The 13,674-nt window shown below is 45.8% G+C and overlaps 1 protein-coding gene across 1 annotated transcript; it reads left to right on the top strand.

Moving 5' to 3' along the window:
* Window positions 1-7,908: 7,908 nt before the first annotated feature.
* On the top strand, window positions 7,909-13,218 carry LOC120693356 (ankyrin repeat-containing protein At5g02620-like). Its single transcript, XM_039976773.1, has 4 exons — window positions 7,909-8,083; window positions 8,273-8,863; window positions 8,994-9,529; window positions 12,409-13,218. The coding sequence occupies exons 2-4, from the start codon at window positions 8,287-8,289 to the stop codon at window positions 13,006-13,008; spliced, it is 1,713 nt and encodes a 570-aa protein (XP_039832707.1). The 5' UTR covers window positions 7,909-8,083; window positions 8,273-8,286; the 3' UTR covers window positions 13,009-13,218.
* Window positions 13,219-13,674: the final 456 nt, after the last annotated feature.

Here is a 13,674-nt window from a genome sequence, read left to right as displayed (position 1 = left end):
AACCTATTGGCCTGTTTTACAAAACTGCATATTATTTTGCTGCTGAAAATATGGTTGGATAGCCACCCCCTGATTTGTTATAACCATTCCTTGACCACCTAGATTAATGTCTAAATATGAGTTATTCTATTTGGATGTTAATCGCTGCTCTGGAATGCTTAGGACCTTGAACACGGTACAACTTGTTTTATAAAAGGAAAATATGTGAGTGTGTGGGAAGGGAGAATGTGGAATTTTTGAAAACCAAAAGAAAGATGAGATGGATGGCACTTCTATGTGAATTGCCAAAAGGTGTGCTCGTACCTGTGTGGTTGAGCAAGGTTGGGAGATAAGGACCGAGTTGATGTGTCATCTTGCCTAACTCAACTATCGTGCAAACTACTCGACCGTTGTATGTGGCAACGGCTTAGCATAGACCCCACTAGTTAGTCTGATATCCATCAGGAGAGCTGAGAGAAACGGGTGATAAAGGAGAAGGGATAAGCTCTGTGTGACTTATGCCCCGGTTAAACCTCGGAGATAGGTCAGTGGCCCCTTGGTCGATCCCGTGGTGGCTAGTCAGGTCTAGCTAAGGTGGGTAATGGCTTTGTTGGGATCTGCATCGACACTAAAGTGATCGTGCTATGGTACCCCGCTTGTGGGTAAAGTTGCACACCTCTGCAGAGTATAAAACCTATTCGAATAGCCGTGCCCACGGTACTGGGCGAGTTATGGTTTGGTCACACAACTAGTGTTTCTTCTGGGAATGGATGGGCTGGCGTGAGTTGTTTTGGAAAAGTGTCTGGCAGCTGTGCCGTGTGCTACGGCAGATGAGGAGTCCGGTAGCAATTTAAAATTTGGATCCTGTGTGGATCAACCCCACTCGGTTACAAAAGAATTACTTTAAGAAAAATCTTTTTCAAATAAACCCATGCATAAAAATTAGCTTTCCGCAAATTAAACCCTAGCCTTATCCTTGATCTATCATGTGCATGTATTCTATTTATACCCCCACCGTGGGTGTGGTTGGACTTGCTGAGTATGTTTGTACTCACCCCTTTCCTAATTTTTATAGAGGAAGATCCAGACTTTGTTCCTGAGAACGTTGAGTAGGGGTTCCGTTCTGCACCCAACCTTGCCTGTGGATAGGGTCACCAAGCTCCATATGGTGCAAGACTCTAATGACCTCTTCGTGCTTCACGTTCTTGTTTGGGTTGTAGTTGTTGTCCTCGCAATAGTGGCGCTTCACTGCCCATTACCGCGCAGAGTTGTACGGTGATGTACCATCTGATGTAATAAATGTGTTATCAGCCTCCTGGGACTGATATTTGTATCACATTTAAGTCTTCTCTTATGAGGGGACGCTTCATACATTCCCTTGATTACCTCCACAAACCTATTGATCTGGTTGTCGGCATTCTGCTTCTTTTTTCTGCAGCTTCAAGAATGGCAGAGTGGTGGTGTCGCAGTGCCCAACTGTGGGAGTTGGTGCCTTCTCCTCGGGGGTGTCATTTTCATCATCGCTCTCAGCCTCGTCGGCTGGGGCGGGAGTGTCCTCTCGCTGTTGCTTGGAAGGATTCGGGGATCCTGGGTGGACTTGCCACCCCCTTCACCTCCTCCTTCGAGTTAGTCTCGGGTTGCCCCGGGAACTTACCCGCATTGGGAGGCAACACTGCAGCTGCCACCTGAGCTATCTATGTCTCCAACATTTTGTTGTGACTCAACTGGTTCTGCAGTGCTGAAGAGAAGTTATCCATCTTCCCGTCGATAGCTTCAAAGATCTTGACGTTCGCTAACAGCTTCTTGCTAATGCTCTTGTTGATGCGTTTCTAATTGGCGATGACCTCCTTCAAAGAAAAGTTAGAGCGCTGGGAATTGTTACCTCCTCTGTCCAGCGAAAGATTAGGGCGGTTGTTTCACCCCTTTTTGAAGCCTCCTTGTGGGCAGAATCCATTATCGGCGATGAAGCAGAGTTCTTCTTCGCCTTGAGCATTGGGGGGAATCCTTGTCGGTGTGTCCTGTTTTCCCAAAATGCTCGCAGGTCATGCGGGCATCGAGAGCCTTGCTCGGCTTCGATCCTTCTAGCTTGCGCATGAGAAGGTCTATCTTTGCCGCGAGCATGTTCACCCCTTCTATTTGGTGGACGCCACGGGTCTTTGCCGAAGCTCTTTCATCTGCCCAGCATTGGTTGGCGGCGATATTCTCAATGAGTGCTTTGGCAGCACTGACGCTCAGAGAGAAGAAAGCACCTCCTACGGCGGCATCCAGATGCTCGTGAGCGGTTCTCTGGAGCCTATGGTAAAAGCTCTAGATAAGAAATGAGTCCTCTATCTTGTGGTGGGGACAGGCTACGATATACTCTTGGAAATGATCCCAAGCTTCTGGAACTGTCTCATCGTTGAGCTGCTGAAAGTTAGAGAGTTTGCTCCGCAGGACATTGGTTTTGCCCAGCGGAAAATACTTGGCAAGAAATGAATTGGCACACTTCTGTTAGGTATCATTAACATCCCTTGTAGAACCATTGCTTCGCCTTTCCCACTAGTGAAAATGAGAAAAGGCAGTTGCGGATGGCATCTTGTGATATGCCCTTAACAATGAAAGTACTGCATACCTCCATGAACGGTTGTAGATGGGCGTTTGCATCCTCCATTGCCTTTCCACAGCAGGGGCTCCCTTGAACCATGCTAATGAGGCCCGGCTTCAGTTCAAAGCCTTCTGTACCGACGAGCGGGTTAGACCCAGCCAAGATGTTGCTTGCCTCCGGGCAAGAGTAGTCGCGGATCATTTTCTCGGTCGACATGCATGTTGGTATCGTGGAAGCTTGTCCTTGACGTATAGGACCTTAGAGATGGTTCAAGATCTTCCAGAGGGGGTATCGGGATCTGCCTGAGTGTAGGGTTTGGTTGGTGATGGACTCTCCTCACCAGGCCACATATGCGCGCAGAGGGGCAGCGGAAATGTCAAAATTAGGAAGCTACTCACAAGCATTTCACTGAACACCTTATGTGCATAGAACAAAACAGCCCCATTGCATCAATTCTTCAAACATGGTGTTGTCCAAACTTCACAATAATGAATATACATGCAAAGATCAGCTCACTAACACATCAATCCCCATCATCAACATATCAAAGAACTCATGTATGCATCATATGTTAATCTCATCCATACACCATGAACTTGAACAAAATGGCACCAATAGTAAGCAATATAGGAACCAATCAACAAGTATGGCAATATAAATACTGAATCGCAAGTAAACACAAGGATTTACGTGGAAACCCCTTGTAGGGAAAAATCACGGGCAGCAACGAGCAAGCAGTCCGCTATGAAGATGAAGATGAAGATATAAGATGTGGGAGCCAACGAGGTTGGGGGAGGCTCCAAATCCCCTCTGACTTCAGTCTGTAATGAATGGATTTGGTATATCAAAGCCTCACCCCTCAAATCTCCTCTCTCCTCTCAACCCCCAAAAAGGAAGAACAAACACCACTAAGAATGGGGATCTCGGGCTCCCTATTTGGGCTGGTTTGCCCACCATACAAAAGGGACCTCAAAGTTGAAGAATGTTACAAAATGAGCCCCTAGACACCTAAGCAAACATATAAGCACCATATTGCATAATGTAATTGCTCAAATGAGTCTCAAATGGTGTCAATAGGAGCTGCAACATCACACAAAATACGTGCACTTCTACCAAAAAATAATACACAAAAATCTTGGTTTACAATTGCCAGTTTTTCTAGTTGGATCCTGAATTCCTGACATTGGGTTTCATGGTTCGCTTGGGCTGAGTCCACGGGCGGACTGGGCGGATGTAGCCCTGTGTGAAGCAGTAGCTGTTGCAGTGGTAACACAACACAACCACATTAGTAACTATTATATTAGACCAATCGATTCTTTGCTTCACTCTAGTGACCTTACTTTGTTTCTTTTCCCCTTTCGCTTTCTCTTTTCCTTTTTCTTGCACTGTATTTGTCGGTTGTGGTTTATAACAAGGCTGCTGCGAGGGACAACTGGACAAAATAACAAGTTACTTGCTTGTTTTGTTTAGCTAGCCTCTTCTCTTGTTGAGTAGACAAGCCCGTTACGTTGTAACCCCTTTGCCTCTTTTTTTTTTGAGAAAAGGGTAGGACGTTTATTGATATAGAATTTTACATCCAAACCCCTCAAACCGAGGGACTTCTGGAAGAAACGAAAATTACATTGACACTCAATAGAGGTCCACAGTATGGTCTTCGTCGCCGCCGGTTGGAACCACCTCTGCTTAGCGCTCTGCCTCGCCACTGAGTGGAAGAGTAAAGCACCAAGGAAGAAGCTTGAAGCCGACACCCAAGCAGACGAAGAAACTTCACGGTTTTGAATGGCCACCAGTGACACACCAAAAATGGCATGTACTTGAAACGTTGAACGCTTTGGCGAACTGCCGACGGCCGTAGCTTCGTCGCGACGAAGGGGATCTGACGCCTGACGCCTCAACAGGAGATCCCAATCGACGGAGAACAAAGAACCCAAAAAGGGGATTTGGACCCTCGAACCCGAGCACACGAGATCGAGGTAGACAAACCTGACAAAACCATCGCCAGAAGATGCCTTGACGCAGCACTCGCCGGAGATGGCTTGCAGGGACAAAACAACCGGTGGAGACATCGCCATCGCCACCGAAGACCGAAACCACATCCGGCGCCAAACCGGAAGCAGGAGACCTACCCTAATCTACTTAACCTATAAGAATAGACTAGTATAAACAACCTGGCGCCGATTCCACCGAATCCTTCCTACTCCGGCGCAAGAGAGGCCACCGAAGGCGGAAGGAATCCGGCCAATCGACGCCGGGGAGGAGAATCGCCCTGCTGTCGCCTTCTGGAACTGTAGCAGTGGGGAAGGAAGGGTCGAGACTGTGGAAGCGTGTGCTTCTCGTAACCCCTTTGCCTCTTCACCTGTATTAAGGATAAAGAAATTGAGTGCGTTTAAGTTACTGGATCATCATCTCTTGCCGTCCATATAGTCTAATCCCTATACAGCAAGAAGTGAGCGCACTCCACAGCGCTTCGGGTCCGCACGCCTGACACGTGGCACCGATGGGTATTAGATGGAGGAGCTCGCCGCTGGGCCTGATTTTCAGCCCGCATCGTGCGTCGCGTGCTACTCGGCCCACCTCGATTCTGCCGTTGCCGCCTCTCCGTGGTGTCCCTAGGGTTGGGGCCAATCGCCCCTCCTGCCACTTCGCTTTCTTGCGCGCCTCATTCGCTGCCTCTCCTGCGCGCCACCCTCGGTGAAGGGCGAAAGGGGAGGGGAGGGCGAGACGAGGGTTTGGTGGAGGCCGAGTTGCCGCGCCGCATTCCTGGCCGAGGGTTCGGCCGGGGGTGGGGTGGGAGGGGGGGTGCGCCACCGCGCCGGAAGGCCGTCGGATCCAGTTTGACTGCCGCCGCCGCCGCCGCTCACATTCCCTTCTGAGCCTCGGTAAGCATCCTGCTTTCTCCGTTTCCCTTCCATACATCTTGCGGTTTGTGTCTAGCACTTGCCCCGGCTGAGATTGGTGGCTCATACTTCGTTCTCCGTGTGTCTCGTGCTGCTGTGTTGTTTCCTTGTTCTTTTGTGCGAGATGGTGGCTGATTTGTTCTGGCAAAGGGTGTTGCTTCGTTGGGTAAGAGAGAGGGGGGCCAAGGAAGGAGAAGAGCAAGAGCTGTGGCGGCGGCGGCCAGCGAGGGAGACGATAGGATTAGGTCACGCAGGGGACATGCGGCTAATTGGGCCACGGAGTGGCAACCCAATTGTCGTGTCTTATTACTCACCTTTTTTCTTTTCTTCCTCTATTTTTCCGTTTTGTTTGTTGATTAGGCCACCGTCAAAGCTATAAGCCTCATTTAATAGAAGTGTTGTTCTTTGGACAGAAAGATGAAGATGTGGTCCAGCCAAGATTTGGATATGACATTACAGGTTCATAAGCAAATCTGGGCGCGGCGAGGCGCGCAGTTGACCTAGTACTATATAGCGGCCATATATTCAGCAGCCAGGTTCTATATATTCAGCAGCCATATACTATATAGCGGCCATACTATTATTTCATGGGTCTAAAGTTCAAGTTCAAACTAAATATAATTAATTCCAATGAGTGGCAAAAAAATAATGAACTAAAAAAATAACCCAAATTTCATGGGGCACATACTTTGTTGTCATTTGTCTATACAAAAAACTTCACATTGAAAATCCTATGAGACTTTCATTTCGAGTACAAATCCTTCCGACTAATCCGCAGCTCTCTGAAACTTCTTCGGAGATCTTCCGGTTTGTAATCAGCGTACGTTATCACTTGTCCGAAACGCTGTGAATTTTTTTCACACTATCCCCGCATGAAACCATGACATTTCAACAAGTCCCATGATTTTTAGACTTTATTTCCTACTTTTTATTTTTTTTTGAACATCCGTGCGCAGGCTTGCGGTCATGTTTCGTGATCAACATGCTTCAAGTATTCAGTTTTTTCACAGATACGACATCAATTTTGATCCACACTACTACAAAATGAGTTTGCAGGGGCGGATAAAAACCCATTTTTATTCGCTGCTAATAATAGGTGTTTCCAGGGGCGGGTACGTCACCCGCCCCTTAAAAACCATTTCAAGGGATGGGTCACCCCTTCACCCGCTTCTAGAAATTATTTTCAAAAAACAAAAAAAAGCTCGCCCACCGGCTGCTAGCCGGCGGCCACCGTGCCTGCACCCGCATCCGTCGTGCCCAAGCCCCGCATCCGTCGTGCCTGGGCCTCGCCGGCCTCCGCGCGCGCCATTTGTAGCAACGGGTCAAGTGCTACAGTAACTCTGCTCCATTTATAGCAACGGGTCAAATTTTGACCCGCCCTTAAAAAAATTCGAGGTGTTCCTACAAATTATTTTTGTAGTAGTGCCAGATACATGAATATCACTTTTCCTTTCAATGATTTCGAAATTTCGACCCACTTCTAATTTAAAAATAACTTCAAAGAATATTCCCCGCAAACAGAAAAAATAACAAAATATAGTAAAACAATCAATAAAAGTATCATATGCTACCAGGAATTAACTTTTCAAATTTGAGTTGAGAATAAAAAAGTTTGAATGCAAAAAAAAGAAACTCTTTGCCGAGTGCCAGGTGGCAGGCACTCAGCGAAACTAGCTTTGCCGAGTGCCCACTGCATGCACTCAGCAAAATTTAGTCTTTGCCGAGTGCCAGCCTTGCAGCACTCGGCAAAGGTAACGTCCGTCAGCCACCCCTAACAGCCGGCGCACACCGGGCGCTCGTGCTGGGCACGTGCGCCCCCTTTGCCGAGTGCAGGCCCAGTGGCACTCGGCAAAGATAAAAGATGCTGAGTGCCCCTTCTTTGCCGACGGCCGGCACTTGGCAAAGGTTGGGCGTGCCGAGTGCCGGGTGTTTGCCGAGTGTTGTGCCTTGGGCACTCGGCAAAGAGGCGCTTTGCCGAGTGCCCGTGTTCTGGCACTCGGCAAAGCCGGTGGCACTCGGCAAATATGAGTTTTCCGGTAGTGCTCAAAAGGTAGGTGAGGCATGAAGATATCTGATTACAGGTCAAGGTTCAGGTTCTCAAATTTCTACCTGCCTCATCTCTATCTCTCCTGTATTAATACGATACAGCTTGGAATCGAGGCCTGAATACCAGCTAAGCCCATTGGGGTCCTGGATTCCTGACATTGGGTTCCATGGTTCGCTTGGGCCAAGTCGACAAGGGGCGGACCGGGCGGATGTAGCTCAGTGTGAACTGTGAAGCAGTAGCTGTTGCAGTGGTAACACAACCACATAAGTAACTATTGTATTAGAACAATCGATTCTTTGCTTCATTCTAGTGACGACCTTCCTTTTCTCTTTCCCCTTTCGCTTTCTCTTTTCCTTTTTCTAGCACTGTTTTATTTGTCGGTTGTGTTTTATATATAACAAGGCTGCTGCAAGGGACAACCGGACAGAGTAACAAGTTTCTTGCTTGTCTAGCTAGCCTCTTCTCTTGTTTGCCTCTTCACCTGTATTGAGGATAAAGAAGTTGAGTGCGTTTAAGTTACTGGATCATCATCTCTTGCCGTCCATATACTATACGGCGGCCATATTCAGCAGCCAGGTACTATATATGGGAATCCTGCTTGTCTATTCGTTTCTTATTTTTGTATATATAGTGATACTTCATGGCTAATACTCCACTACTGAGAGATTATGATAGAGTATGTATATATGTAACATAACACGGGCTAATGTTTATCTGAGGATACTTCGAAAAATATAAGTAATAATGGTATCATGAGTTCGTCAGGGGAAGCATTATATATGGACCAACGTCTCCTGGAAGCAGCCACACGTGGTGACGCTCCATTAATGAAGCAACTACTAGCTGCACCTGGTGACTCGGACGTGCTGCTCGGGACGACTCCACGGGGAAACAACTGCCTCCACATCGCCTCCATCCAGGGCCACGAGGAATTCTGCAAGGATGTCCTGACGACGCTCGACCATTCTCCGGCTCTCCTCTCGGCCGTCAACAATGATGGCGAGACGCCGCTGCTCACCGCAGTGACAAGGGGCCGTGTTCCTCTGGCCTCTTTTTTACTCGGGTGCTGCCGTGACCAGCAGCTGAGCGAGACGATCCTGAAGCAAGACAAGCACGGATGCAACGCCCTGCACCACGCAATACGCAGCAGGCTCAGGGACCTCGCGCTGGAGCTGATACAAGTGGAGCCTGCTCTGTCGGAAGCTGTGAACCAATCCGGCGAGTCACCCATGTTCATCGCGGTGATGAGGAATTATGAGGACGTCTTCGAGAAATTGTTGGAGATTCCGAGTTCTGCTCATGGCGGACCCGGAGGCATCAATGCTCTGTATGCTGCCGCGAGAAACAGTAACTCAGGTAATGACATCAATAGACTCATCCCAAACTAAATCAATCAATACAGACACCATTATTCCATATTTCCATGCATGGCTAGCTAGCTGCTGACCCTCTAATTAACTAATTTACTGCTTGATTTGATTTCTAGTCATCGCTAAAATGATTATGGAGACACGCCCTGCTCTGGCCAGTGAAGAAGAGGGAAGGAACAAGAATACTCCACTGCAGCTGGCTACACTTTGTGGCAGGATTGACGTAGTAAGAGTACTGTTGGAACACGATCGGTCTTTAGGGTACAGGTTCTCCGCAGATGGGGAACCACTTCTCGTTTCTGCTGCATTCCGAGGCCATGTCAGTGTCGCTCGAGAGCTCCTTAAATATTGTCCAGATGCGCCCTATACCTACACAAGTAACGGTTGGACATGTCTGTACGTAGCTGCAATCTTTCAACAGACGGAGTTTGTAGAATTTGTGCTGGGTTTGCCACAGCTCCGTGGACTCATTAACATGCAAGATTCAGACGGAAATACTGCTCTGCATCTCGCAGTCGCCGTCTGCAATCCCAAGATAGTCGCTGCTTTACTGCTTCGCCAAGACATTGACGTCACAATGATGAACAAAAAGACTATCACGCCAATCATGGTATTATCTGGTGCCGCCGACAAAGCCAAGACATTAAACTGGGTAAGGCTATGTTTAGATCACTTTGCATTTTGTATTTTTGCATTTTTGAAAAGAAATCTTCAACATTTGAAGTATTAAATGTAGACTAATCACAAAACTAATTACAGATCTCGTCTGTAAACTACGAGACGAATCTAATAAGCCTAATTAATCCATATTTAGAGCATATTTTGCACCTTTGCATTTAACAGGGGTCTAGAATTTATTTGATTTAATTGAATGAAAAATGGGCCAACGCTAAATTAAATTTTGAACAAACCCTAGCAAATTCTGGGGAACATATGAAATGTTCTCAATTGTCTGTTGTTTGATATACTAGTGTTTCGATAGACACTTTTAAGTTGAGCATCCACCTAGAATTGAGGTTATAGCTCTTCACGACTAAACAATAAACTATGTCTTGAATTCACAGTTTTGTGCGAAATAGATTTCACCTAGAATAGAGGTTTGCGCTTCTTGTTATTTGACACATTCAGCTTGGCCAAGAAACTCCATGTGCTTAATTATGAGAAATTCAATCTTTTCTTTTCCCATTCCTCAAATGGTGTAATCTCTGTATTAGGAACTCTATTCAGGACAAGACATGCAAGTCAATATAGCCTCACTCCACCATTCCTTAGATAGTCCCACTGTTTTAATGTCGAGATGGCCGACTAGAGGGGGTGAATAGTCATTTCTAATTCTAATTGCTATGGCTAGCCAAAAGCAAATGCAGAAGTGAACTAATTCGCTTAGCCATGACTACATGATTTTGCCTATATTACAAGCTAAATTATAAAAGATCGTATGCAATGTATTACTATGGTGCCAAGCTAGTGGGAGCTCTCCTATATAATTGTACTTTGTGATAAGGTTACACAAACCAACTCAACTAGTCAATCAAGCAACTAGGAGCTTCTACATTTACTAGTGAGACACTAAGCATAAGCTACACTAGTACTAACACTAACACTACTAAAATTTTTACACTACACAAGTATATATAACTAGAAAGCAACAAATTAGATACACAAGCTAACTAGCTACACAAGAGCAACTACAATAGCACAAGTACAGGAACAAATAAATTTCTAGTGTTTAGGGGGTGCAAATAAAGCGGGATATTAAGTTGACGCGATGATTTTTATCTTGAGGTTTGGTGGCTTGCCAACTACTTAATCCCTATTGAGGCAAGTCCCTTTAGATTACCGCTTCAACGAGCTATGAGCACAACAAGCTCGGCCACCAACTTGGCAACTACGTATATAACCCAGCATGTCACCGAGGACCTTTTCACACCTCACTTCTACTAGAGTCGCTCTTGGTCAATCTTTGGCAGGGTAAACACTATCCTCATCAACAATGTGATCTCACTCAAGAGCACCGCACAATCTCTGTGAAAGCTATGATGGAGTATACAAGACACAAACTATCTAGGGGGTGACAACATCCAAGAGTAACAAGTACTAGCAGCTTGCAACATGATCACCTAGTGTTACTCTCTCAAATGCACCGCTTAAGAATCACTCACTCTCACCAATCAAATGAACTCCACTAATCTTATGTGAGAAAAGGGCAAAAACTATGCACAAAGGGTGGACACTATGTGCCCAATGTGCCAAACAACCCCCATGGGCTGGCCACCCCTCTATTTATATAGGAGACACCTCAAACTAGCCTCTATGGATTCTTCTTGTGCTGCAGCATTCTTGGTGGTCAGACGCCCGTGCCCTAACGGTCAGAACATGCGCGCCAACAGCTCACTCTCGTCCAATGGTCGAATCGGATTCATCTGGTGGTTCTTACTCGGTGACCACTGGATAACTACTGTGTCATCAAGAGAGCTTCAAAATTGTGTATTTAAGCACTGAAAAATCCAGTACTAACCACTAGATAAAGCGCTACCTGCTTTGAATGTCAACAGAAGCTCCCGCGCTGTTGTTCCTACCTAGCAGTTTGACCGGCCAAGCCATGTGGTTAGACCGGCCTCTTGTTAGTGGCCCTTGGCCCAAATAGTAGCGCCTCTTCATCTGGTACCCGTGCATCAGCGAGTTTCAGAGAAAGCTTATGTTCAAAAAAAGATTCGGAGAAAGCACCCCGCCGTCATTCAGATGGGCTGCTTCTCGTGCACACATTGTGCTTGCAATTAGATCAGGCCTAGCCCATGGTCTAACTACTAGGGCCTCCTAATTTGGCCCAAGTCATAGCCCAAGGGCTTTCACATTTGGACCAAGTCAATATATTGCACCTTAGTTTTAAACATGAGTCTATAATATTTATTTGATTTAATAGAGTACAAAACGGGCCAAACCCAAAATTAAATTTGTCATGTTAATAGTTGCTACAGTATTTTTTAGACTTTCTACTAAACATGGTTTTGTCCTAATATTATTTTTCAGTCTTCACATCACATGAGGTTGAGCCAAATAGAAAAAGTTTGATGACTAAAACGACCACTTTGACTATCCAGATAAAATTCAGCCCAAAAAATATAGATTTAGAACTGATGCCATCATTTTAATAGTTCATAAGATTAAATCGAGCCTAAATATAAAGTTTTAGGACTAAAATGGTAATTTTGAAAGTTTGGGAACGAAATTGAAACTTAAGTGATAATTGAGGGACAAAAATAAATATTTCACTAATGGCTTTTGCTCATGTTATTTAGAGTCTACCGTACTGATCATAAAATATTTCTGATTTTTAGAATTTCTAGGATTTATCTTAGGTTCGGTTCAGCCGAACTGCTTTTTAAGTTGCTACACAGCTACAGCCACAAGTAGTGCAGCGGAGCGGAGCACTCCCTTTGTTTAGTGTGTCATCTGTATTAATTTGAACGCTCCAAAGAAGAATATTACCTAATGTAAGCACCACTTCCATGCTTCTTTATACTTAAGCAGAACGAAGTGTTTATGCTTATGTTGAAAGCTGATCCTCAAGATGCAAGTTCTATCGCTGTTATCCACAATGAAGTCAAGGCCAAAGTGACAATATCAACAAGGGAGGCTATCAAGTCACTGACTCTAACATACACAGGCAACACTTCCCTAGTGGCTATCCTCATCACCACGATTACCTTTGCAGCTGCTTTCACATTGCCTGGAGGTTATAGCACTGATCCTGGAGACGAGGGGCTTCCCACCATGGCAAGGAAGTTTGCATTTAAGGCATTCTTGATCTCAGATACCATGGCAATGTGCTCCTCACTTGCTGTTGCCTTTATATGCATCATAGCAAGATGGGGGGATCTTGAGTTCTTGCTTTACTACAGATCTTTTACCAAGAAGCTCATGTGGTTTGCATGCATGGCAACCACCACAGCATTCGCAACTGGTTTATACACAGTTCTGTCTACTCGTCTCCTATGGCTAGCTGTTGCGGTCTGCGTTCTGACGTCTTTACTGCCCATTCTTACAAAGCTTCTTGGTGAATGGCCCATCTTGAGACTGAGATTTCGGTTAGGACGGGCTTTCAAATCAGATCTCCTCAATATGGTCTAGCTTCATCACCTTCAGTTACTGGTTCCAGTTGTGTTCTTGTTTTTATGTTGAAAACATAAGGATACAATATATGTTGTAAGATTTAATTGTTGCCAAACAACACTTTTGTTCTAATAATGTAGAATCCCTGTAATAAAGGCAGAACTATGTAATTTGAATGCAGAGTTTTTTTTTTATGAAACATGAGGGGTGTGACCCCCTAGTGGAATATATCTCTTCTACAACTAAACAATATATGAGGAGCAATCTTCCACATCCTGCCTTCGCTCGCCTCCCTGGCCCTTCACCTCGCTCCCCCGCTCTTGGGCTCACCAGCCATTTCACCCCACACCCAGCCCTCCGGCAATCAATCACGTCCAGAACCAAAAAAAAAGGAACGCCCCTCGCTCTCCACAGATATCTGCTAGCCTAGCACCATCGCACGTGCCCTCACGCCACAGCTCTCGTCCTTTTTGAAATAAAAGCTGGCTCTTGTCCTCGCCTAGCCGTCGTTGGAAACTTTAACTATTTGGCATTATTAAGAAAACCACCTCTCCGATAACCACTCTTACAAAAATTTCTTGCACAAATGCTACAGGAGAGAAGTTTAAACACATTCTTTGCCATTTTTGCTCATGTGGCATGCCATGCAGACTGGATATGATGGCGCACAGTCAACAACCCCAC

Source organism: Panicum virgatum, chromosome 9N, assembly GCF_016808335.1.
Source record: "Panicum virgatum strain AP13 chromosome 9N, P.virgatum_v5, whole genome shotgun sequence".
NCBI lineage: Eukaryota > Viridiplantae > Streptophyta > Magnoliopsida > Poales > Poaceae > Panicum > Panicum virgatum.
Note: the sequence above shows the minus strand (reverse complement) of the source record. Positions and strands in the feature narration are given on the sequence as shown.

Excerpts from the sequence above, each read along its gene's own strand:
- LOC120693356 (XM_039976773.1), top strand. The coding sequence starts at position 8,287 with ATGGACCAACGTCTCCTGGAAGCAGCCACACGTGGTGACGCTCCATTA. Across the intron at positions 8,864-8,993 it reads CGCGAGAAACAGTAACTCAG|TCATCGCTAAAATGATTATG; the intron begins GTAATGACATCA and ends TTTGATTTCTAG. Across the intron at positions 9,530-12,408 it reads AAGCCAAGACATTAAACTGG|AACGAAGTGTTTATGCTTAT; the intron begins GTAAGGCTATGT and ends ATACTTAAGCAG.